Source organism: Hypanus sabinus, chromosome 11, assembly GCF_030144855.1.
Source record: "Hypanus sabinus isolate sHypSab1 chromosome 11, sHypSab1.hap1, whole genome shotgun sequence".
Taxonomy (NCBI): Eukaryota; Metazoa; Chordata; class Chondrichthyes; order Myliobatiformes; family Dasyatidae; genus Hypanus; species Hypanus sabinus.
In genome coordinates this window covers 13,012,509-13,036,285 of record NC_082716.1, presented here as the reverse complement: position 1 = coordinate 13,036,285, position 23,777 = coordinate 13,012,509, and the positions used below count along the sequence as shown (strand labels likewise).

The following is a 23,777-nucleotide window of genomic DNA, read 5'->3' as shown; positions in this document are numbered from 1 at the left end:
CAGTATAGATCCAATTTCTGGTATTTCATTTGCACAAACAACATGCTGCAATACAGCTTCCTTCAATACATGCACTCAGACCTCTGACAGATCACAGCATCCAATGTGTCCCAAATCCTATAGACAATTAAGCACCCATATGGAGCTTTACCTTTGCTCTAAAATACTTACTTTCAAAATCCTTGCATCCAATAGAATAAAACAAACATAACTTTGGGCTTGGTTTCTGCATATTCAGTGGACAAACATTTTTAATTCCCATTCTCATTCTGACATTTTGGTCCATGGACCCTTTTTGTGCCAAGATGAGCCCACCCTCAGGGCGGAGGAGCAACACCTTATATTCTGTCTGGGTACCCTCCAAACTGATAGTATGACAACCAATTTCTCTTTCCAGTAAACCAATTCCACTCCCCCCCCCATCCCCACTCTGACCTTTTATTTCTTCTCACCTGCCTACTTTTTCCCCCAGGTCTCCTCCTCATTCCCTTTCTTCTATCATCCTCTCTCCTATCATCCTTTCTCCTATCTTCTCCAGCCCTTGACCTTTCCCACCAACCTGGCTTCACCTATCACTTTCCAGTTATCCTCCTTCCCCTCACCCACCTTTTTATACTGACTCCTCCCCCCTTCCTTTCCAGTCTTGAAGAAGGGTCTCAGCCCAAAATGTCGACTGTCTATTCATTTCCATAGATGCCCCGACCAGCCGAGTTCCGCCAGCATTTTGTGTGTGTTGCTTTGCAGATTCAGTTGTTCAACTAGTTAATTTAGCTTTCAAAATTGAAGAATTTAGTAAAAGTAAATTGGAAATGTACAAGCAAAACACATTGGGAATAAAAAGATCCTTGCCACTTCTCCAGTGAATATTGAAGCCTCCGTTTTCATTAGGATCTGGTTATGCTCTACCTTCTTTTGGAGATTTTCTACAAATGCTATGGGTTCCTTCAGACCTTCCTTCTGATATTTGCTTAAACATTCCAGATCTTGAATAGCTTGGGCCCGCTGGGCTTCTAATACAGCAATGGTCTGTAGCAGCCTCTGGTAACTGGATAAGAGATAACACAAAGAAGTGCATTACAATATTATCCTGAACAAGACAAGAGATAAACAAAGTGAAGCATGAGAAACATGACCAGGCCTTGATATTAAGATCTCCGGTACACTTTCTTAAAAAATCAGTTACTCTTGTTAAAAAGTACTTCAGGGTCTCAAGGACAAGCAGGAGAATGACATGCTGGAGAGGCCAACATCAGTGGTGGTTGAGATAGTGGAGGGGATTCTGAGCAACAGGCTGCATTTGAAAAGTCTATGCCATCTACCCACAGCTATCAAGGGGCAGGAGGTACTGAAGTTCCACACCATCAGGTTCAAGAACATCCAGTTCCCTTCAACCACTTGGTTCTTAAAATAACAGGCAAAATCCTATTCAGTATAGTTTAACAACACTGTGACCACTTTGTCCTATAATGTTTTTTTTTGTTCTAATTGTATTTTTGTAACAACTGTGTTTAATTTACGTTTTGATTGTAAATACTGCTTACGTGATGCTACATGATGCTGCTGTACGTTTTTTTCTTTGCACCTATGCATACATGTACTACGTCATATGACAATAAACTTGACTTTGATTTCGAAAAGGATAGTCAGCATGGCTTTTGTGCATGAAAAATTGTGTTTGAGATTTCTGAAGATGTCCCTGAGGCAGCAACAAAGCTTCAGCAAGGCTTTTCAACCATCAGGATCCTGAAACAATGTGGATAACTTTACTCAGTTCAACATTGAGTTGATTCCACAACCTATGGATTCACTTTCAAGGACTCTACAACTTACTTTGTCAGTGTTATTTATTGCTTATTTATTATCTTTTTTGTGTACTGCACAGCTTGTCTTCTTTCGCACATTGGTTGTGTGACCATCTTTGTGCGTAGGTTTGCAATGATTCCATTCTATTTCTTTGTATCGCCTGTGAATGCCAGCAAGAAAATCTCATGGTAATATATCATTTGATAATAAATTTGCTTTAACTTTGACAAGGTCCCACATGGGAAGCTGGTCCAAAAGATTAGATCACACAGGATCAAGGGTAAGCTGGTCAACTGTCTTGGGGGAAAGCAGATGAAGAGTAATATTTCAGATTGGAGGCCTGTTGTCAGTGACGTGCTGTGTGGATTAGTGTTGGTTCCATTACTGCCTGTCATATACATTAATGACTTGGATGACAATGTTGGGAAGATTATTAGTATGTTTATGGGTAGCACTAAAATTGGTGAACACTGGAGAAGGTTACAACAGATTACAATGAATCGAATTTCTACGATTACAACAGAATCTTGATCAAACTGGAAAGTGAGCCAAAGAATGGTAGGTAGAATTTAACTCAGACAAGAGCTAAGTGATGCATTTTGGAAAGGACATACACAGTGAGTGACAGGGCCATGGGAAGCGTCAGAGAACAGAGAGATATGGGGATACCAATACAAAGCTCCCTGAAAGTGGCAACACAAACAGAAAAGGAAGTGAAGGGATATGGCAAACCTGTCTTCATCAGATGCAGTACTGAGTACAGGAGTTGAGATGTCACAATACAACTGTAGAAAATGTTGGTGAAACCCCCCTGGAATATCGAGTAGAGTTTTGTTTGCCATAGCAGAGGAAGAATTAAGCAGAAGAGGATGCAGAAAAGATTCACAAGGACAAAGCCAGAACTGGAGGGCTTGAAATATAAGGAGAGATTGAATATTTTTCCTTCACCATTGCTAGATCGAAGTCCAGGAACTCCCTGCATAACAGCGTTGTGAGTGTATAACACACCTGAAAGACTCCAGCAATTCAAGAAATCAGCTCACCATCACCTTCTCAAGAGCAACAAGGGATAGGCAATTAAATGCTGGGTCAACCTGAAAAGCCCAAATCCCTTGAATGAATATAGAGGACACAGGTTTCAGGTTAGAGGGGAGAAAGTTAAGAAAAACAACTAATTTTCCTACACAGAGATTGGTGGGCCGATGTAACAAGCTGCCAGAGAAAGTTAGGAAAGTTGGTACAATTACAACATTTAAATATTATTTGGATAGGTACATAGATAGGAAAAGTTTAGGACAGGAGTTGCAAACTTGGGGTCCATGGATCCCTTGTTTATGGTAGGGGTCCACAGCATAAAAAAGGTTGGGAACCCCTAGCTTATAGAGAGATACAGATCAAATGCAGGTGAATGGGACTCGCTTCGGAAGAAACTTGCATTGGTGTGGACAAATTGGGATGAGAGGCCTCATTCTGTGCTGTTGAACTCCATGAACTCATGCAATAAAGCTTGTGTAAAATATATAAGGTACAACATGAAAACATTTACACTGTTTGGCAGCCTTTAATTTGCTGTTTATTCGAATGCTGGCGACATTCAGTCCACTTGAAAAAAGAATGCAGAAGCTCAAGTTTACTGTTGGAAACAGATCACTAGAAAAAATATCCTTGCTTCAAGAGGATAGCTCACCACCACCACAACCTTCTTGGGGGTAACTAGTCCTGGCCTTGGCAGTGATGTCACAATCCTAAGAAAGGATCTCACTTATATTGTTTGATCCACCTTACACTTTCCACAAGGCTAAATCCTTCCTATTATGTTCATAAGGATTATCTGTGCAATTGACAAACTGGAAGGTTTGTGTTTTTTACCCCTGGAGCTATAAATCACATATTCCAAGCAAAATGCAACTTTTTAACTTCATAAACTGATTAAAGATAAAGGATGTAAACTCTAAAGGTAGAATCCATCAGACTTGGCTGGCTTTAGATTAATTTATAATATTACAACCCCAGGAAACAATGGCTTGGTGCATAATTTTTTCAAAAATCCTAATAATGACAAATAGCACCTGTCACTGCTTTCTATGGCTTATTATCTAGAAAGCATCTCCATGAATGATGATACACATCTTGTCCAAATGCCATTTTTTCCTATGCAAATTCCATAAACTGATAAGACCATAAGACACAGGAGCATAATTATATAATTTGGCCTCTTAAGTCTGCTTCACTATTTCATCATTGCCAATTGATTATCGCTCTCAACCCTATTATCCTGCCTTCTCCTTGTAAGGATTCCAATGCTTGAAAGGAAAGAAAGTTATTCTCCTGATCCAGAGGATGGGAAACAATTAAATGATGCCCCCTTAAGCATTTTAAAGACAACCTTTAAAAACAAATTTTTAACTCAATTTCAGTTCATTTGTTTTCAAGCTTCTCTGGAGTCTAATGGCACAGTACAAAGAAAAATGTTCTTCAGAAAGCATCCAAATATGTGATTCAATAGTTATTAGTAGAACATACAGCACAGAACAATACAGCAGAGTACAGGCTCTTCAGCCCACAATGTTGTGCTGACCTTTTATTGCTGTGCATAAGCTTTTTCTACCAAGGTCTGGATGACGAAATAAGGCAAATTGAGATTACATGAAAACAAAGGTGTTTTATTTCTGTTATTGTCGGTAAAGTAGATAAATTCTGTTTATGGGACTTTTATTTTATTTTTCCCATCCTGCAGCTGTCTGTGACTGCTTTCTGGCTGTTGGCTGCCAGTTTCTGGTTTGTAATGTGTTTCCTGATTGTGCTGTGCAGAAAAGTCAGCACATATTGAAATCTAATTTTCTGTGTTGGACTTCTCGTAGTTGAGTGGGAAATCTGGAATAACATACTGGAGACCTTATTGCAGAGAGACATTATACAAACTCTGGAAAGCATCAGAAGTTTTGCTGGTTCTTATGAAGTCCTGTTGAAAGTCTTTAAAAATTATTGATGCATTCAAACTTGAACTGCTATTCTGTTTTGTTGAAATAAATCCTTGAAATGTTCCAAGAACAAATTAACCTAATTAAGGTCCCCAGATGCAGAAACCAAACTTTGGCCTGAATCTTACTGTACTAAGTATTTGCAATGCTTAAGCTGATATTTTCCAGAGAATCCCAATTTTCTTTGGTCTTAGGCCAATTTGGAATCTTGACTCTTGATTTTGACTGGATTTATAATATCACTGGCACCTGTGTAAAATCATATCCTGCTTTGAAGAAAGTTCATTTTTATACAAATTGATGATAGAACACCAATTGTATTCAACTTGGTTCCTCTTGTGGGGATGTTGATGTTTTGGGTGAATTTTATCATATTAGCTTGCCTGACCAAACTACACCAACAGTGCCTTTGTAAGTTCTATCCTCCTGAACCTTGGTTATAAAGAACATCATTAAGTATGTGGTAATGGGTTAGGAATATCTAACAAGGAAAATAGTAACTTGCAGTGAATTATAAGTTCAAAGCCCAATATAGATATGAGCACAGAAATTTGGCCAAGTGAAGTTGTGGGGGAGAGCTATTCTATTGGAAGAGTTGGTTTTAGAGGAGATGTTATACGTAAGACTGGTTTGCACCTAAAGATGGATGCAAATATCTTGTAGCAATATTTTGGACAACTTGAGTTATTCCCAATATTCTAGTCAGCATTCATCCTGCAGTTATTATCATTTTAAACATATTGATTTACTTATTGACACCTGTGGTAGTTCATTGAGGGTAATTTGGCTGCTTCACATCCTGCATTGCAGACACCTCACACTAACAGTACTTTATCACTTACAACGTGCTTTGAGATGTACTAAACATATGAATTGGAAGCTGGATGTAGGCCAGCTGGCCCTTCAAGCTTGCTCTGCGATTCCTCAAGGTCGTGACAGATCTTCAGCACCATTTTCCAGAACTGTCTATCTTACCTACTAATCCCTTTGAAATCCACAAATCTATCAATCTATGTTTTGATTGAATTGAATGCAAGCTGACAAAGTCTACACTCTCCAGGATAGAGAATTCTAAAGAGTCGGCATTCTCCGAGTGAAGGCAAACCTTTTCACTTCAGTACTAGCTGGTATACTTGTCTTTCAACTAATGCTGGTGGGCAAGAAGACCTGTATTTACAGTGTGTGTATTGTTGGGGTGGGGATAATTCAAAGGAGAGGTATGAAACAACATATTTATGCAGAGAAGTGGATGCTGAGCTGTTCGGGGTGGCAGTGAAGTCAGATGCGATAGAGGTGTTAGCACATTCTTGGACACATAAATGTACAGGGAAAAGAGATTTGTGAGCCTTGAGTAGACAGGAAGGATTAGCTTTAACCAGTGTGGCACAAGTTTGAAGATTGAAAGGCCTTTTCCTATGCTGTTCATTGAACTGCTCTCCAGAGTTCTATACTCCTTGGCCAGGAGAAATATTTTCCCTGCATCTAGCCTATTAACCCCGTTGTGTTTCTATATTTTAATGAGGCATCCTCTTATTCTTCTGGAGCCTAGGGAATACAGTCCAGTCTGTTCAATCTTTCCTTGAATGAAAAACTACTCTCCCTGGAACTAGCCTGGTGAATCTTTGCTGCATTCACTTCCGAGATAAGTTCAGTTTAATTATTATTCAACCATATATGAATACAGCCAATTAAATTACATTCCTCCAGGGCCAAGGTGTAAAACACACAGCACAAGGCATACACAACACATTCAAGAAAGCAAGCAAACATACAATGACACAAAAAAATAGATGTATCACCCAAGTCCCAGAGTGACGTGCCCCACAAAACGATAGTGCAGTTCCCGGCAGTCTGCAAACACACACACGTGCAATCTAGCTTTCATTCTCCAACTGAATACTGGAGGGCAGCACCGTTGGGAGAGGCCAGCTGCAAACCGAGCATGGACACCATGCTATGCTGCCTCCGGCATTCTCCACTTCTGGATTGCAACAGGAGTAGACCAAATCTATAAACTATACATCTGCATGTACAGATTTAGTTATGGCCCTGGGACTGTAGTCACTAGAGTTTAGAAGAATGAGGTGGGCTGTCATTGAAACAGAGATAAGGAGTATTTTTTTTAGCCAGAGAGTGCTGAATCTGTGGATTACTCTACCATGGGCTGCTGTAGAGGCCAAGAACATGGGTATATTTAAAGCGATAGTTACCTGATTGGTCAGGGCATCAAAGAGTATGACAAAAGGGCAGGTGTATGGGTTTGAATAGGATCCAGGATCAGCAATGACAGAATGGAGGAGCAGAATTGATGGGCTGAATGGCCTAATTCTGCTCTTATGTGTTATGGTCATATAGTCTTAAACCTATTGAACACTGATAGAGTGAATGTGGAGAGGATGTTCTGTATAGTGGGTGAGCCCAGAAGCAGGGAGGACAGCCTCAGAATTGAGGGACAAACATTTAGAACGGAGGTGAGGAGAAATTTCTTTACCCAGATGGTGGTGAATCTGTGGTATTCATTGCCATGGACAGCTGTGGAGGCCAAGTCACTGAGTATACTTAAAGTGGAGCTAGCTAGCTCTTGATTAGTCAGGGTGTCAAAGGTTACAGTGAGAAGACAGGAGAATGGGGTTGAGAGGGATAATCAATCAGACATGGTGGATTGGCAGATCAGACTTGCAGGGCTGAATGGCCTAATTCTGCTCCTGTGTCTATGGGTCTTTTAACCTACTCTAAAATTATTCTATCACTTGCCCCCATTTTTCTTATATCCAAGAGTCTCTTAAATTTCCCTAATATATATGCCCATACCATCACCCCAGGCAGGGAATCCCATGCATTTACCATTCTCTGTGTTATAAGACATCAGAGCAGAACTAGGCCATTCAGCCCATCAAGTCTGCTCCGCCATTCAGTCATGGGCTGATCCAATTCTTCCGGTCATCCTCACTCCACTGCCCTTGATGCTCTGGCTAATCAAGAACCTACCTATCTCCACCTTAAATACACCCATTGTCTTGGCCTCCACAGCCACTCGTGGCAACAAATTCCACAGATTTACCACCCTCTGACTAAAGTAATTTCTCCACATCTCTGCTCTAAATGAACATCCTTCAATCCTGAAATCGTGTCCTCTTATCCCAGACTCCCCTACCATGGGAAATAACTTTGTCATATCTAATCTGTTCAGGCCTTTTAATATTCGGAATGTTTCTGTGAGATTCCCCCCCCCCACCCCCATTCTCCTGAACTCCTGGAAATACAGCCCAAGAGCTGCCAGACGTTCTTCATACGGTAACCCTTTCATTCCTGGAATCATTCTTGTGAGTCTTCTCTGAACCTTCTCCAATGTCAGTACATCCTTTCTAAAATAAGGAGACCAAAACTGCACACAATACTCCAAGTGTGGTCTTACGAGTGCTTTATAGAGCCTCAACATCACATTCTTGCTCTTATATTCTATACCTCTAGAAATGAATGCCAATATTGTATTCACCTTCTGCGCCACTGACTCAACCTGGAAGTTAACCTTTAGGGTATCCTGCACAAGGACTCCCAAGTCCCTTTGTATCTCTGCATTTTGAATTCTCTCCCCATCTAATAATAGTCTACCCGTTTACTCTTTCCACCAAAGTGCATGGTCATACACTTTCCAACATTGTATTTCATTTGCCACTTCTTTGCCCATTCCCCTAAACTATCTAAGTCTCTCTGCAGGCTCTCTGTTTCCTCAATACTATCCGCTCCTCCACCTATCTTTGTATCATCAGCAAATTTAGCCACAAATCCATTAATCCCATAGCCTAAATCATTGACATAGATTGTAAAAAGAAGCTGTCCCAACAGTGGAACTCCACTGGTAATTAGCAGCCAGCCAGAATAGGATTCCTTTATTCCCACCCTCTGTTTTCTGTAAGTGTTAAAAAAAAAGTCTTACCCCTATACTTTAACTCAATCACCTTAAAAACTCCTTAATATTGTTATATTATCATTGTATACCTCTTGTGCCGAGCATCACTTTATGGACATATAATCAAAGTATATAAGCTATCTGATGTATTTAAATTTATTCTTTTTTATTATTGTGTTCTTTATCTTACTGTGGATTTTTTTGTGCTGCATCAGATCCAGAGAAACAATTATTTCATTCTGCTTTACACTTTCGTACTGGAAATGACATTAAGCAATTTTAAACAACTTGATATAGTTCTAGTAGTATTACTCTATAACAGTTAAAATATCTTTGAAAAGAACCAAAAGATATTTAAATTGTTCCATTGTGATTAGGGAGAGAACATTTTGTGCTGGAAATTTATAGTGGAAGATGGATTAAAAGAGTGAAAGATAAAAAATAATGTCTATAGTTTTAAGGATCTGACAGAAAGTAAGGTAAGAGCAAGAGATGAATGAGAATGCAGGAAAAAAAATGGATGTATAAGGACACTAGTGATCAGAAATCAAGAGAGATGACTAGTTAAGTTGGCATAACACAATAGAAACACTACTGAATTCACAGTGGAAGGCAGCACAGAAATGTCTCTCCGTTACTGTAATATATTTCAACAGCGTCAAGGTTGGGCTTTGCATATCTAATCATGTCAAATAATGGTCCTGAAAGGATAATTATAAGATTATACTGCCTAAGAATGTACCTTTTTTTGTATTAATAACTAACTATACAATAACTTAACTACAACAGTAACCCCACAGCCAAAACACAATGGTAGAAGACAATAGACAGTAGGTGCAGGAGTAGGCCATTCAGCCCTTCTAGCCAGCACCACCATTCACTGTGATCATGGCTGATCATACACAATCAGTACCCCATTCTTGCCCTCTCCCCATATCCCAACCCCGCTATCTATAAGAGCTCTATCTAATTCTCTCTTGAAAGCATCCAGAGACTTGGCCTCCACTGCCTTCTGGGGCACAGCATTCCACATATCCACCACTCTCTGGGTGAAAAAGTTTTTCCTCATCTCTGTTCTAAATGGCCTACCCTTTATTCTTAAACTGTGGCCTCTAGTTCTGGACACACCCATCAGCGGGAACATGCTTCCTGCCTCCAGCGTGTCCAATCCCTTAATAATCTTATATGTTTCAATCAGATCCCCTCTCATTCTAAGACAGTGACAAAAGCTTCCATTTTACTTTCTCTGGGTGAAATAATTATTCGTTGACAAAAAGACTGTATGAAATAACTATGTAGCATTTCAAGAATTTATTAGAGCTGTGAACAATCGTTTTCTCTGGTCTTTTTAATTTGCAACTAAGGTTCAATGTTCAAAGTAAATGTATTACTTTTTAGGCTGCATACGTCACCAAGCACAATCTGAGATTCATTTTCTTGCAGGTATTCATAACAGAACAAAGAAATAGAAAACAATGAAAAACACAAAGACAAACAAGCAACCAATGTGTAAAATGCTATTAACTCCTGGAGCTTTAAGCATAAGAGTCAGGGAGTCATGCAGCAGTTATATAATATTTTATTTGAGCCACATTTGGATTATTGTCAAACCACAAACAAGAGAAATCCTGTAGATGCTGGATATCCAAGCAACACATACACAATATGCTGGAGGAACTCAGTGGGCCAGGGAGCAACTATGGAAAATAGTAAACAGTTGACATTTCGAGCTGAGACCCATCATCATGACTGATGTATACATGTTTGGATTGTGTGCAGTTCTGGTTACCCCAGTATAGGAAGGATGTGAAATTTTTGGAGAGAATGCAGGAGCTTTAGTAAGATGTTATCTGGATTGGTGAATATTAGCCATGAGGAGAGGTTGGACAAGCTTGGATTGTTCTCTCTGGAGTGCTGGAAGTAGAGAGGAGGGTTGACATATTTACTTTACTCTCTGTAAACTTAAGACGGCTTGGCCAGATTCAGCTCTAACTCCAGATGATACCATCACTTGGGCCAAATCTCAAATAACAATGGGTCGGCGTACAAGAAGGAGATTGAGAGCCTAGTGGCAACAGTGTAATGGCAACAACCTTTTTCTCAATGTCAACAAAAGAGTTGGTCATTGGTGACAGTGCTGAGGTTGGAAGGATTGAGAGCTTGCAGTTCCAAATAGTGAACATTACCAATAGCCTGTCTTGGCCCAACCATACATGAAAGCACATCAGTGTCTCTACTTCCTCAGGAGGCTAAAGAAATTTGGCATGACACTTTTGACCCTCACCGATTTTTATCAAAGCACCATAGAGAACATCCTATGGAGGTGCAGCACAACTTGACATGATAACTGCCTTGCCCAAGACTGGAAGAAACTACAGAAAGCTGTGGACACAGTTCAACACATCATAGAAACCAGCCTCCCCTCCAACAGATTCTGTACTTACTGTTTTCTTGGAAAAGCAGATAATGTAATCAAAGATCTAATCCATGTGCCACCAGAATCAAGGGCAAAGACTATTGAATAGTACGATAAAATAGACTCTTGACTTCAAAATCTATCTAGTTTATGGCCTTGCACTTTATTATCAGCCTGCAATGCACTTTTTCTACAACTGCAACACATATATATAGTCTCATTAGTCTCTCGTTAGTCTCATGAGACCATGCCTTGTGCCTTGGAAGGTTTCCAGGGCACAAGCCTGGGCAGGGTTGTATGGGAGACCAGCAGTTGCCCAAGCTGCAAGCCTTCCCCTCTTCATGTCACTGATGTTGTCCAAGAGAAGGGCATTAGGGCCCAAGCAGCTTGACACTGGTGTTGTTGCAGAGCAATGTATTGTTAAGAGGCAACACGCTGCCTCAGCTGAGGCTCGAACCAGTGACCTCCAGATCATTAGACGGATGCCTTATCCACTAGGCCAAGACTAGTGCACAATGCAATAACGTGACAAAGTGATTTTCATGAATAGCATGCAAAACAAAGTTTTCTACTCCACTCTGGTAATTATGATAACAGTAAACCAATTAACTAAAGTTATCATTCTGGAAGTTTGTAAACTTAAGGTATACGCCATCAGACCATAAAATACAGCAGCAAAATTAGGCCATTTTGGCCCATTGAGTCTGCTCTGCCATCTCATCAGGGCTGTTCCATTTTCCTCTCAGCCACAAACTCCTACCTTCCCCTTGTATCCCTTCATGCCCTTCAAGAACCTATCAAACTCTGCCTTAAATACACCCAATGCCTTGGCCTTCACAGCCGTCTGTGGCAATGAAATCCACAAATTCTCTTGGCTAAAGAAATTTCTCTTCATCTCCACTATAAAAGGACACCCTGTATTCTGATGCTGTGTCCTCTGTCTTAACACTCCCCAACCATAGGAAACACCCTCTCCACATCCATGTCTATTGAGACCTTTCAACATTCGATAGGTTTCAATGAGGTCACCCCTCATTCTTCTGTGTTCCAGTGAGTACAGGCCCAGAGCCATCAAATGCTTTTCATATGACAAACTTTCAATCCTGGAATCATTTTCACGGAACTTATTCATTCTTCTGTAAGGGCCCCAAAACTAGTCAAAATACTCCAAGGGAAGCCACACCAGGGCTTTATAAGGCCTCAACATTATATCCTTGCTTTTATATTCTAGCCTGCTTGAAATGAATTGCACTTGCCTTCCACACCAATGACTCATCCCGCAAATCAGCTTTTAGGGAATCTTGCGTGAGGATTCCCAAGTATCTTTGCACCTCAGATTTTTGAACTTCCTCTCCATTTCAAAAATAAACTGCCATTTTATTTCTTCTATCAAAGTGCTTGACCATACACTTCCTGACAATGCATTCAATTTGCTACTTTTTGCCCATACTCCTAATCTGTCTAAGTTCTTCTGTAGCCTCTCTACTTCCTCAAAACAGCCCTACACCTATCTTTGTATTGTCTGCAAACTTTGTCACAAAGCCATCAATTCTGTCATCCAAACCATTGACATATAGCATAAAAAGAAGCCGTCCCAACACAGACCCCTTGGAATACCACTAGTCACTGGCAGCTAACCAGAAAAGGCTCCCATTGCCTCCTGCCAATGAGCCACTGTTTCATACGAGGATCTTTATTGTAATAGCATGGGCTCATAGCTTGTTAAGCAGCCTCATCAGTGGCACCTTGTGAAAGGCTTTTTGAAAATCTAAGTGCACAACATCCACTGATTATCCTTTGTCTATCCTGTTGGTTATTTCTTCAAAGAATTCAAATAAATTTGTCAGGCAAGATTTCCCTTCAGGAAGCCATGCTGACTACGGCCTATTTTATCATGTGCCTCTTAGTACCCCTAAACCATAATTCCTTTCTTATGCCTCTGTCCCTTCTTGAAGAGCTGAATGACATTTGCAATTTTCCATCTATAGATAGGATAAACAGTCAGAACTTATCCCCCCCCCCCAAGTAAAATTGTCAAATACCAGAAGGCACAGATTTAAAGTGAGAGGGGGAAAGACTGAAGATGTGCAGAGCTATTTTCTGAAAACTTAAATTGATAGGTGTCTGAAATGGGCTACCGGAATTAGTAGTGACATTTAAAGGCATAGAGATTGGCAAATGAACATGTAATGGATGGAGGGATAGGAATCATGTACAGGCAGATCCAGTCTCAGGCTGACAAATGGCAAGTAACATTCAAGCCAAGCAAGTGCCAGGCAATGACCATCTCCAACAAGAGAGGCTCTAACCATCACCTTTTGACATTCAGGGGCATCACCGTCACTGAATCCCCTAATATCAACATCCTGGGGGTTACCAATGACCTGGTCTAGCCATATAAACACCATGGCTACCAGAGTAGGTCAAAGGCGAGGAATTCTGTGGCGTGTAACTCACCTCTCAACTCCCGAAAGCCTGTCCTCCATCTACAAGGCTCAGGTCAGGAGTGTAATGGAATTCTTGCCCCTCTCCTGCATGACTGCCCCTCCATCAACACTGACACCAACCAGTACAAGGCAGCCCAAGGTAACCCTTCCACAAGCAATCAATCCCTCCGCCATCGATGAACAGTTGCAGCAGTGTACACTATCTACAAGATCCACTGCAACAACACACTAAAGTCCCCTAAGGCAGCATCTTCCAGACCCATGACCACTACCACCCAGAAGGACGAGAACAAGAAATATCTGGGAACACCACCACTTGGAAATTCCCCCAACAAGTCACTCACCATCCTGACTTGGAAACTTATCGCTGTTCCTTCATTGTCGCCGGGTCAAAATCATGGAATTGCCTCCTTAACATCACCGTGGGTGTTACCTGCACTTCATGGACTACAGCGGTTGAAGAAGGCAGCTCATCACCACTTTCTCAAGGACAGCTAGGGATGGGCAGTATATGCTGGTTTAGCTGGTGACACCCACATCACGTAAATTAATTAATAAAAAAAAGATGGGATTAGCTTAAATTTGGCATCATGGTTAGCGCAGGCAATATGTCTCCAGGGGTCTGTGAATTTTCAGCAGAATATGGTCCACTGTTTTGACTTTGTACTTCAAACACTATAGACAATGGAGCAAAATTAGGCCATATGGCCCATCAAAGCCCATAAATGAGAGGGTTGATTTATTATCCCCTCTCAACCCCATTCTACTGTCTTCTCTCTATAACGTTTGACATCCTTAAAATCAAGAACCCGTTTACCTCCACTGCAAATATACCCAGAGACTTGATCTCACAGCAGTCTATAGCAATGAATTCCACAGATTCAGAATCAGGTTTATAATCACCGGCATGTGATGTGAAATTTGTTAACTTAGCAGCAGCAGTTCAATGCAATACATAATCCAGCTGAGAAACAAAAAAAATAATAAACAAGTAAATCAATTATGTATATTGAATAGATTTGAAAAACGTGCAAAAACAGAAATATGGTATATTAAAAAAGTGAGGTAGTGTCCAAAGATTTGATGTCCATTTAGGAATCGGATGGCAGAGGGGAAGAAGCTGTTCCTGAATCACTGAGTGTGTGCCTTCAGCCTTCTGTACCCCCTACCTGATGGTAACAGTGAGAAAAGGGCATGCCCTGGGTGCTCGTGGTCCTTAATCATGGATGCTGCCTTTCTGAGACACCGTTTCCTAAAGATGCCCTGGGTACTTCGTAGGCTAGTGCCCAAGATGGAGTTGACTAGACTTACAACCTTCTGCAGCTTCTTTCAGTCCTGTGCAGTAGCCCCTCCATACCAGACAGTGATGCAGCCTGTCAATATGATTTCCACCATACAACTATAGATGTTTTTGAGTGTATTTGTTGACATGCCAAATCTCTTCAAACTCCTAATAAATTATAGCCGCTGTCTTGCCTTCCTTATAACAACATCAGTATGTTGGGACCAGGTTAGATCCTCAGAGATCATGACACCCAGGAACTTGAAGCTGCTCACTCTCGCCACTTCTGACCCCTCTATGAGGATTGGTATATGTTCCTTCGACTTACCCTTCCTGAAGTCCACAATCAGCTCTTCCGTCTTACTGGTTGTTGCTGTGGCGCCACTCCACTAGTTGGCATATCTCACTCCTGTACATCCTCTCGTCACCACCTGAGATTCTACCAACAATGGTTGTATCATCAGCAAACTTATAATGGTATTTGAGATACGCCTTGCCACACAGTCATGTGTATATAGAGAGTAGAGCAGTGGGCTAAGCACACACCCGAGGTGCACCAGTGTTGACTGTCAGAGAAGAGGACATGTTATCACCAATCTGCGCAGATTGTGGTCTTCCAGTTAGGAAGTCCAGGATCCAATTGCAGAGAGAGGTACAGAGGCACAGGTTCTGCAACTTCTCAATCAGGATTCCTTCTGGCTAACAAAATTCCTCCTCATCTCTATTCTAAAGGGAAGTCCTTGCATTCAGAGGCTGTGCCCTTCAGTCCTAGACTCCCCTACCATAAGAAAGATCCTCTATAAGTCCACTCGTTCTCGACCTTTCAATAATCAATAGGTCTCAATGAGATCCCACCCCACTGCCCCCCCACCCCATTTCCCTAAACTCCAGCAAGTACAGATCCAGAGCTATCAAACGCTCCTCATACCTTAATCTTTACATTCCTGGGATCATTCCAGTAAACCTCCTCTGGACCCTCTTCAGTGCCAGCACATCCTTTCTTAGATAAGGGGCACAAATCAGCTCACAATACTCCAAAGCTCAAAATTCCCAGTAAGAAAGTTGCCCTTCAACACTTATGCCAGCAAAAGTCCCGCAATACTATCAACTAACTTATCAGCAATCCCACTAGACCTCCATTTGCAGTTAGCAGTGTCTAGCAAGCATATATAAATATAATGGCAAATACTGGGGGGTTGTGAAAGAATAAAGTTATTTATTTTAGAACAACTTCACATCACAGCCTCGGTACCTAATCAAAGACAATCAAATACCATGTGTGTCAGGTTGGGTAAGGTAAAAACTAAGCACTGGGCTTCAGATTGGACTTGTTTCAAATTGCAGATATCCACTGTAATTTATAATGATTGAAAGGACAGTGGAAATAGAGTAGAAACGAAATATCAAAGGGGTTTGGATATATGCTTAGACACAGAAATATTAAAAAAAAATGAGGCTATAAGAAGAGAGCAGAGTGCTACAGTTTATTGAATAATTTTTCACAAGCCCAAGTCAGGGCCTCAAAGCACCAGCATCCTGCAACTTGAGTACAATAAAAGTATTTAAAGAAAAAGGCATCTGTGTCACTCTCCAAATAGTTCCGATTCATTTTTTGCCAGCGTTGCTAATAATCCCTCATTTTGGAATCTTCCCAAGAACAGTTTTAACAGCATCAGCCCAGTTCTCAAATGACATTCATCCTCAGCATACACATACAAAAAAATCCTGTGATTCTGCACACTTGGCAGTGATTCAGCAAATTCTTTTGGATAGGACACAAGAATATAGTGTGGGAAATTGAAATCTCCATCTCAGCAAGAGGTATGGCAATCATTTGAGAGGAGGCTGGATTGAGCAACTCAGGTCAGCTTCTGTATTCTACCATTAAAGGCTAGGCAGAAAATATTCCAGTCTCTGCATGTTCAAGGAGCTGGAAAAAGGAGCATTTAGAGACTGCAGGCTGTTTGCATCTTCAGTTACTGCATTGCAGAAGGTGTTCTGATTCAGGTTCCGGGTAATGAGGTAGGACATATCAAACAGTGCCGGGGGGGGGGGGGGGAAACATGGGGAATAGTAGTCTTAGTAATGTACATTTAAATCAACAAAAGTAGAAGGAATTTTTTTCCCTCTCACAGATTAGGGTTGTTTGTGCTTCACTGTATATAGCACTAGTTAATCCACATTTTACATACAAAAACAGTTCTGGTCACAACACAGAAAAGATGCAATTGCAGTAAGGAGATGTTTGAGGATACTGCAGCAATGAGGGAGGCTGTTTTATATGGAAAAGATACAGGATATTTTAGGTATATATAATATTAAGACAACATAAGGTCAAATAAATAGCAAGAATCTTGGAAAATGTGTCAAAGATTTAAAGTGTTAGCAGAAAAGTTGAAGGAAGATGAAGAAATAATTATGGGTGTTAGAACATGAACTTAGTGTTACAAGATGGAATTTGGCCTGATTGCACTTACAGACAACATAAACACGATGTGGCAAATGACCTCCTTCTGCATGATGCAACTTTTATGATTCAATTTTTATGATTTTAACTACGAACAGGACTTCCCATTTGGAAAAGGCCTGATTATAGTGGGATGGGAGAGGATATGGACTGGAATTTTTGGAAGACTGGCAGACAAAAGAATAGCAATATTTTTTAATGGACTTCGGTGCTCCATGTGGTGATGGGCATAGTAGTTGCCATTTCAAAGCAGTTAGTATGGCAACTGTTTTCCCCAAGACCACCTGAAACTGCAGAGAGTTCTGAACACAGCTCAGCACATCATGCAAACTAGCCTCCCCTCCATGGACTCTGTCTATACTTCTGACTGCCTCAGTAAAGCAGCCAGTATAATCAAAGACCACACCCATCCCACATACCAGGTGGCCCCCACTTTACCAAAATTCGTTTTATGCCACTTTGCTTTTATGAAAGATCTACATTAGTATGTTTTCGCTAACCAAAAGAAATCCAAAGAGGATTTTCGCTTTTACGAAAAAAGCGCCCACTTTAACTTGCTTTAACCCTGAGAAAGACTACCATGACCATGAAGCCTTGCGCAGGCAGGTGTGTGCGTGCTGATCTTTTTCCACAAATCGGTTTTGGTTAAATCCTCCCGATTCTGGTACGTGAAACTACACTGTACATACATTATTTCTACTGTGTATTTATCATATCATTCCTGCTTTTACTAAATGTTAGTGTTATTTTAGGTTTTATGTGCTATTTGGTATGAATTGGTTGGTTATTTTTTGTGTCTGGGAACGCTCAAAAATTCTTCCCATATAAATTAATGGTAATTGCTTCTTTGCTTTACACCATTTCGGCTTATGAAAGTTTTCATAGGAATGCTCGTCTTTTGGATAGCGGGGGGAACCTGTATTCTCTCTTCTTCCCACTCCTATCAGCAGAAGACGCAAAAGCCTGGTCAAGGACATGCATTTCCCTTTCATCCATTTGTCTACCTAAGAGTCTCTTAAATATCCCTAATGTATATGAGTCTACCACCAACCCTAGCAGTGTATTCCATACACCTCCATAGTCTCTGTGCAAAAAAAAACTTACCTCTGACATCCCCTCCCCAATACTTTCCTTTAATCACCCTGAAGTTATTCCCCTTCTATTAGCCATTTCCACCCTAAGAAAAAAGTCTCTGGCTATTCACTCTGTGGCTTATTTCATTTTGTATACTTCCCTCCAAAGAGAAAAGCCCTAGCTTGTGAAATCTATCCTCATAATTCATGCTATAATAATACAGGCAGCATTCTGGTAAATCTCCTCTGCACCCTCTCTAAAGCTTCCATATCCTCTCTATAATGAGGTGGCAAGAAGTGAGCACAATACTCACAGGGTTCTATGGAGCTGCAACATTAGGTTGTCGCACTTGAACTCAGATCTCTGACTAATGAAGGCCAATGTGCAATATGCCTTCTTAACCACCATGATTCTTAGTCAACCTATCAACCACCAGGAACCATTCTAAATTGACTGTCCTAAGATCCACTACATAGCATTTGTGAAGAGGCTCTTCACCTCTTAACGTTGAACAAGCAATACTGGTTTGATGAAAACCACCAAGAGATCCAGGAGCTAATTAGCCATAAATGGCTAATTTGGCAATCATGGGGAGTTCCAGGAAATGAAAGTAAGTGCACCAGCACATAAAGGGTAATTTTCCAGTAGCAAATCTGTGAAATATAGAACAGATGAAAAACAGCAGAGGTCAGCAGCTCACCAACAGCTACAACATGGATGGTTACATTGAGGCAAAACTGTAGCTGTAATTATTAATATAAGTCACTCAGCACATACCAGAAGGCATAGGAGCAGAATCAGGCCATTTAGCACATTGACTTCTGCTCCACCATTCATCATGGTTGATTTATTATACCTCTCAACCTCATACTCTTGCCTTCTCTACAAAACCTTTCATGCCCTGACTAGCCAAGAACCTATCAATAGCCGACTTAAATATACTCAATGACTTGGCCCTCACAGCCATCCATGGCAATGAATTCCACAGATTCACCACCCTCTGACTGAAGAAACTCCTTCTCATCTGTGTTCTACATGGACATCCCCCTATCTTGAGGCTGTGCCCTCTGGTCCTAGACTCCCCCATTATAGAAAACATCTTCTCCACATCCACTCTATCCACATTTGACAGATTTCAACAGGATCCCTCCATATTATTCTAAGGTCCAGTGAGTACAGGCCTTGGGCCAAACACTACTTATAAGTTAACTCTTTCATTCCTGGAATCATTCTTGTGAACCTCTTCAGAAACCTTTCCAATGCCAGCATGATTTTTCTTAGATGAGGAGCCTAAAGCTGCTCACAAACCCCAAGTGCAGAAGCCTCAACATTACATTCTTGCTTTTATATTCCAGTCCTCTTGAAATCAATGCTAACATCACATTCACCTTACTGACCATCAATCTGCAAGTTATCTTTTCGGGAATCCTGCATGAAGGATCCCAAGTCCCTGTTCATATTTAAATATCCTCCATTTAGAAAATTCTCTATGCCTTTATTCCTTCTACTAAAGTGTATGTCCATACACTTCTTTGTACTATATTCCATTTGGCACTACTTTGCCCAGTCTCCTAATCTAAGTTCTTCTGCAAACTCTCTGTTTCCTCAAAACTATCTGCCCCTCTACAAACCTGGCTACAAAGCCATCAATTATGTTATCCAAATCACTGACATATAATATGAAAAGCAATGGTCCCTGCACTGAACCCTGCAGAACACCATTAGTTACTGCAGCCAACCAGAAAAGGCCCCCTTTATCTCACTATTTGAAAGACAATCAAAAGATAAGAAATAAATTTAAGCCACGAGGCCCTTCAAGCCTATTCCACCTTTCAATAAGATCATGGTTGATAAGGTCATAGACTCAGCTCTACCAACCTATCTTTGCCCTATAATGCTTAATTCCCCTTCTATGCAAAAAATCAGCCTTGAACATATATATATTTAGTTATTCATTTACAGGATTTGGGTATTGCCAGTTAAGCCAGCATTTATTGCCCATCCCTATTTGCCCTTGAGAAGGTGGTGATGAGCTGCCTTCAACTGCTGCAGTCCCTGAGGTGCAGGTATACCCACAGTGCTGTTAGGGAGGCAATTTCATGATTTTGACCCAGCGACAATGAAGGAACAGCAATGTATTTCCAAGTCAGTATGGTGAAAGACTTGGAGGGGGATTTCCAAGTGGTGGTGTTCCCAGATATCTGCTGTTCTTGTCCTTCTAGATAGTCATGGCCGTGGGTCTGGAAGGTGCTGCCATATTTAATGAGGTAGCCTCTATTGCTCCCCTGGGCAGGTAATTCCACAGATTCACTATGCTATAAGGAAAAGCAGTTTCTCCTCATCTCCATACTAAATCACTTCTTTTGAATCCTAAGGCTTTGTACCCTAGTTCTAGTTTCACTCATCAGTGTAAACAACTTGCTTGCCTCTATCTTATCGATCCCTATCATAATTTTATATGCTTTTATAAAATCCCCTCTCATTCTTCTGAATTCTGGTGAGTATAGATAATTTGGATGACTAGGGACTTTGAAGACTTGCCCAGATACCACTCTGTCCTTGACAAGAGCACCTCTGGTACTATCTCAGTGCAACTTACCCAGTCCATGATTTCACCACTCCTGATCAGTATGCAGAAAACACCTTATGCCAACAAAAAGGAAGAGACAACAGCCCTTTTTAAGTTCAAAATTTAGTGGTGAGTTAAATCCAGTGGTAATCTTACTGGGATCCGCAAATCTTGGTAAATGTGTGAGGTACAACTTTAGAAGCAGGAGAAATGTTAGCTCTGCCAAACAGAAGCTGGATGAAATGAATCTAAGATTGAGGTGAAAATTGCATAAGGTTTCCCAATTTTCTCCAGCTATTGGAATGGTGCCAGAGGACTGAAAAATGGCAAATATGGCACTCTTCAAAAGAAAAGGGTTGTAAGGACAATCTCATCAACTACAGGGCAATCTGTTTAACCTCAGTGACGGGAAAGTTTCAGAAAAGAAAATCATGGGGAAAATTGTTATTTGGCAGATATACAATCTGTGCACAGAGGAACTGCTGCATTTAGAGACAAGGGCTCAGATCGAATTCTACAGGCCATACAACTAATCTTCTAAATAACTCAATTTATTGTGAAGTGCACACCACCTCTGGGTTCAAGTCTAGGCCATGTGTGACTAAGCGAACAGCATGCACAAGTCTGAGTTACAAAATTCAACATTCATTGCAGGCACCTGAACACTGCTCAGAAATTTATACCAAGAGAGAGAAGCAGTATTAGAACTGATAACGCCTTCATAAGGTGTTGATCAGAAGATCCAGATATCCTCTCCTCTTTAAGCTCTCACCTACCGATATTTATTCTTACAATGTCACAAAATTAAATGATCACTTAGTCATAACATTGTACAGCACAGAAATGGGGCTCACAGCCTACTACACCCATACCAATCATTTTGTCTACCTACACTAATCCATTTGGGAGTGTATTCTTCTAAAACCTTGTTTGTATAAATATTCTCTCTCCTAAATGTGGTAATCATTTCTGATTTCACCATCTTCTCTAGCAGCAAAATCCAGATATTAACTACTCTCTGTGTACAAATCTCCTATTTTCTGCTGGTAAAATCTCAGATGACAATGAGGACACATATGTAATTGAGAGAAATCAATTGATTCAATGGTATCAGAACAATAAAATGACACACAGCAAGAAATTGACTGGCCTTTGGGCTTCAAGAAGGGGAAGTTAGAGGGGACAGCAGTGGAAAGGGTCATCTCAAAGAATCTGTCCTGGGCACAACACATTGATGCTGTCAAGAATAAGGTGACTCTACTTTAAGAGCTTGAGGAAATTTGGAAATTCCTGCATTTGTATTGTGGAAAGCAAGTGATAGGATGGAGAAATGCTAGTACACTAAGAAGGTGTAGGGTGCACCTTCTCTCCACTAGCCTGCAGGTCATCCTTGGGCAAGGTGTAGCTCCTGCTTAGGCCTCCAATCAGGGTGATATGAAGCCATGGGAGCAGGTGATGGATTGGCGTATGAGCAGCTGGTACATATCACAAATCCTGGTTATGTGACCAGGCAGACAATTTCTTAAGAATATTGATAATGGCTAGAATCACCTGTCTTGCAAAGACTGCCCAGAAGAAGGCAGAGGCAAACCACTTCTATAGAAAAATGTGCCAAGAACAATTATGGTCATTGGTTGAATCACTGCCTGATATGGAGGCTGTAATGCACAGGCTACAAGGGGTTCAAAATTCAAAGTCCATTTATTGTCAAAGTATGCATAAATTATACAACCTTGAAATTTGTCTGCTTATGGGCAGCCACAAAACGAGAAACATTAAAGAACCCATTTTTTTAAAAAAAAAGAGCAACAAACATCCAACGTGCAGGGGGAAAAACCCACAAATCTTGCAAACAATAAAAGTAAGAAACTGCATTCAGAATGAAAATAAGTCCATAGACATGAAACCTGCAGCAGCCACAGCCTCCACCTCAGTTCACACAGCGGACAAATTGTTGCAAAGCTCGCAGACAAAGCCTAGAGCAGGATACTGCCTGAGAGACATGGAGAGTGAAGTAAACATCACAAAGCTGCAAGCAGGACTGTCTTGACCCTTGACTCCAGCCCCAACACCTTGCCTTTTCAGTCCATTTGCCCAAACACCGGGTCGTCCCCCGTACTATGACCCAGGCTCCGTTGCAGCAATATGCTCTGGGCCTGGACCCTGCCACCACATTCTGGCCCATACCTGACCTTTCTAAATTGGCCCGGCGCTTAGATCGATCCAATTTTGCACTCAGTTTAGGTGGACGGGTTCCAGAACTTCTTTGCTCCCACCTTTGTCTGCTCCTCTGCTCTGCCTTTGATTCAAACATGCTTTGACAATGCACTTCTCCTCAAACATGCCTTGACCTCGCTCCAACTTTGCATCACACCCAGACACACCAACCCTTGAATCAGCCTCACTTCCGCTCATCCCTTCACTGTTTGCAATGATAGTTTACCACAATTCACCACAGAAAAAGAAAAAAGTGCTATTAAGTATTTAGTTGTACTTCTTGCTTTATGAACCACCAGTAAGCTGTCCCTCATCTTCAGCAGTGTCATCTTAAACCAGACTCAGCCAGTTCCACCACAAACACAACCCTCCCCTCCTTTGAGAATATCTTCAGGAGGTGATGACTCAAGTAGAAAGCATCCATCATTAAGGACCTTTACCAGCCGAGACATTCCCCTACCATCCATGAAGTACCTTGGGATATTTTGAAAGTTAAAGCTTCAACTGAAGTTGTTGTTAAGTCAACAATCAATTACAGCGATCTATAGGTTAGCCGGAGAACGTCGCCAGCTGACAGCATACAGTAGTGGTCGCCAACCCATCGATCTTTG

General features: G+C 41.1%; 1 protein-coding gene across 6 annotated transcripts in view; it reads right to left on the bottom strand.

Annotated features, from left to right (window-relative positions):
- Positions 1 to 23,777, bottom strand: part of zzz3 (zinc finger, ZZ-type containing 3) — a 187,768-nt gene that overhangs the window by 63,848 nt on the left and 100,143 nt on the right. For 5 of the 6 annotated variants that reach the window (XM_059983801.1, XM_059983802.1, XM_059983804.1 and 2 more), the window contains one exon: positions 850 to 1,045. In XM_059983801.1, coding sequence (XP_059839784.1) covers positions 850 to 1,045 — 196 coding nt within the window. The remainder of the gene's footprint in view (positions 1 to 849; positions 1,046 to 23,777) is intronic. The other variant, XM_059983806.1, reaches the window with a different exon arrangement.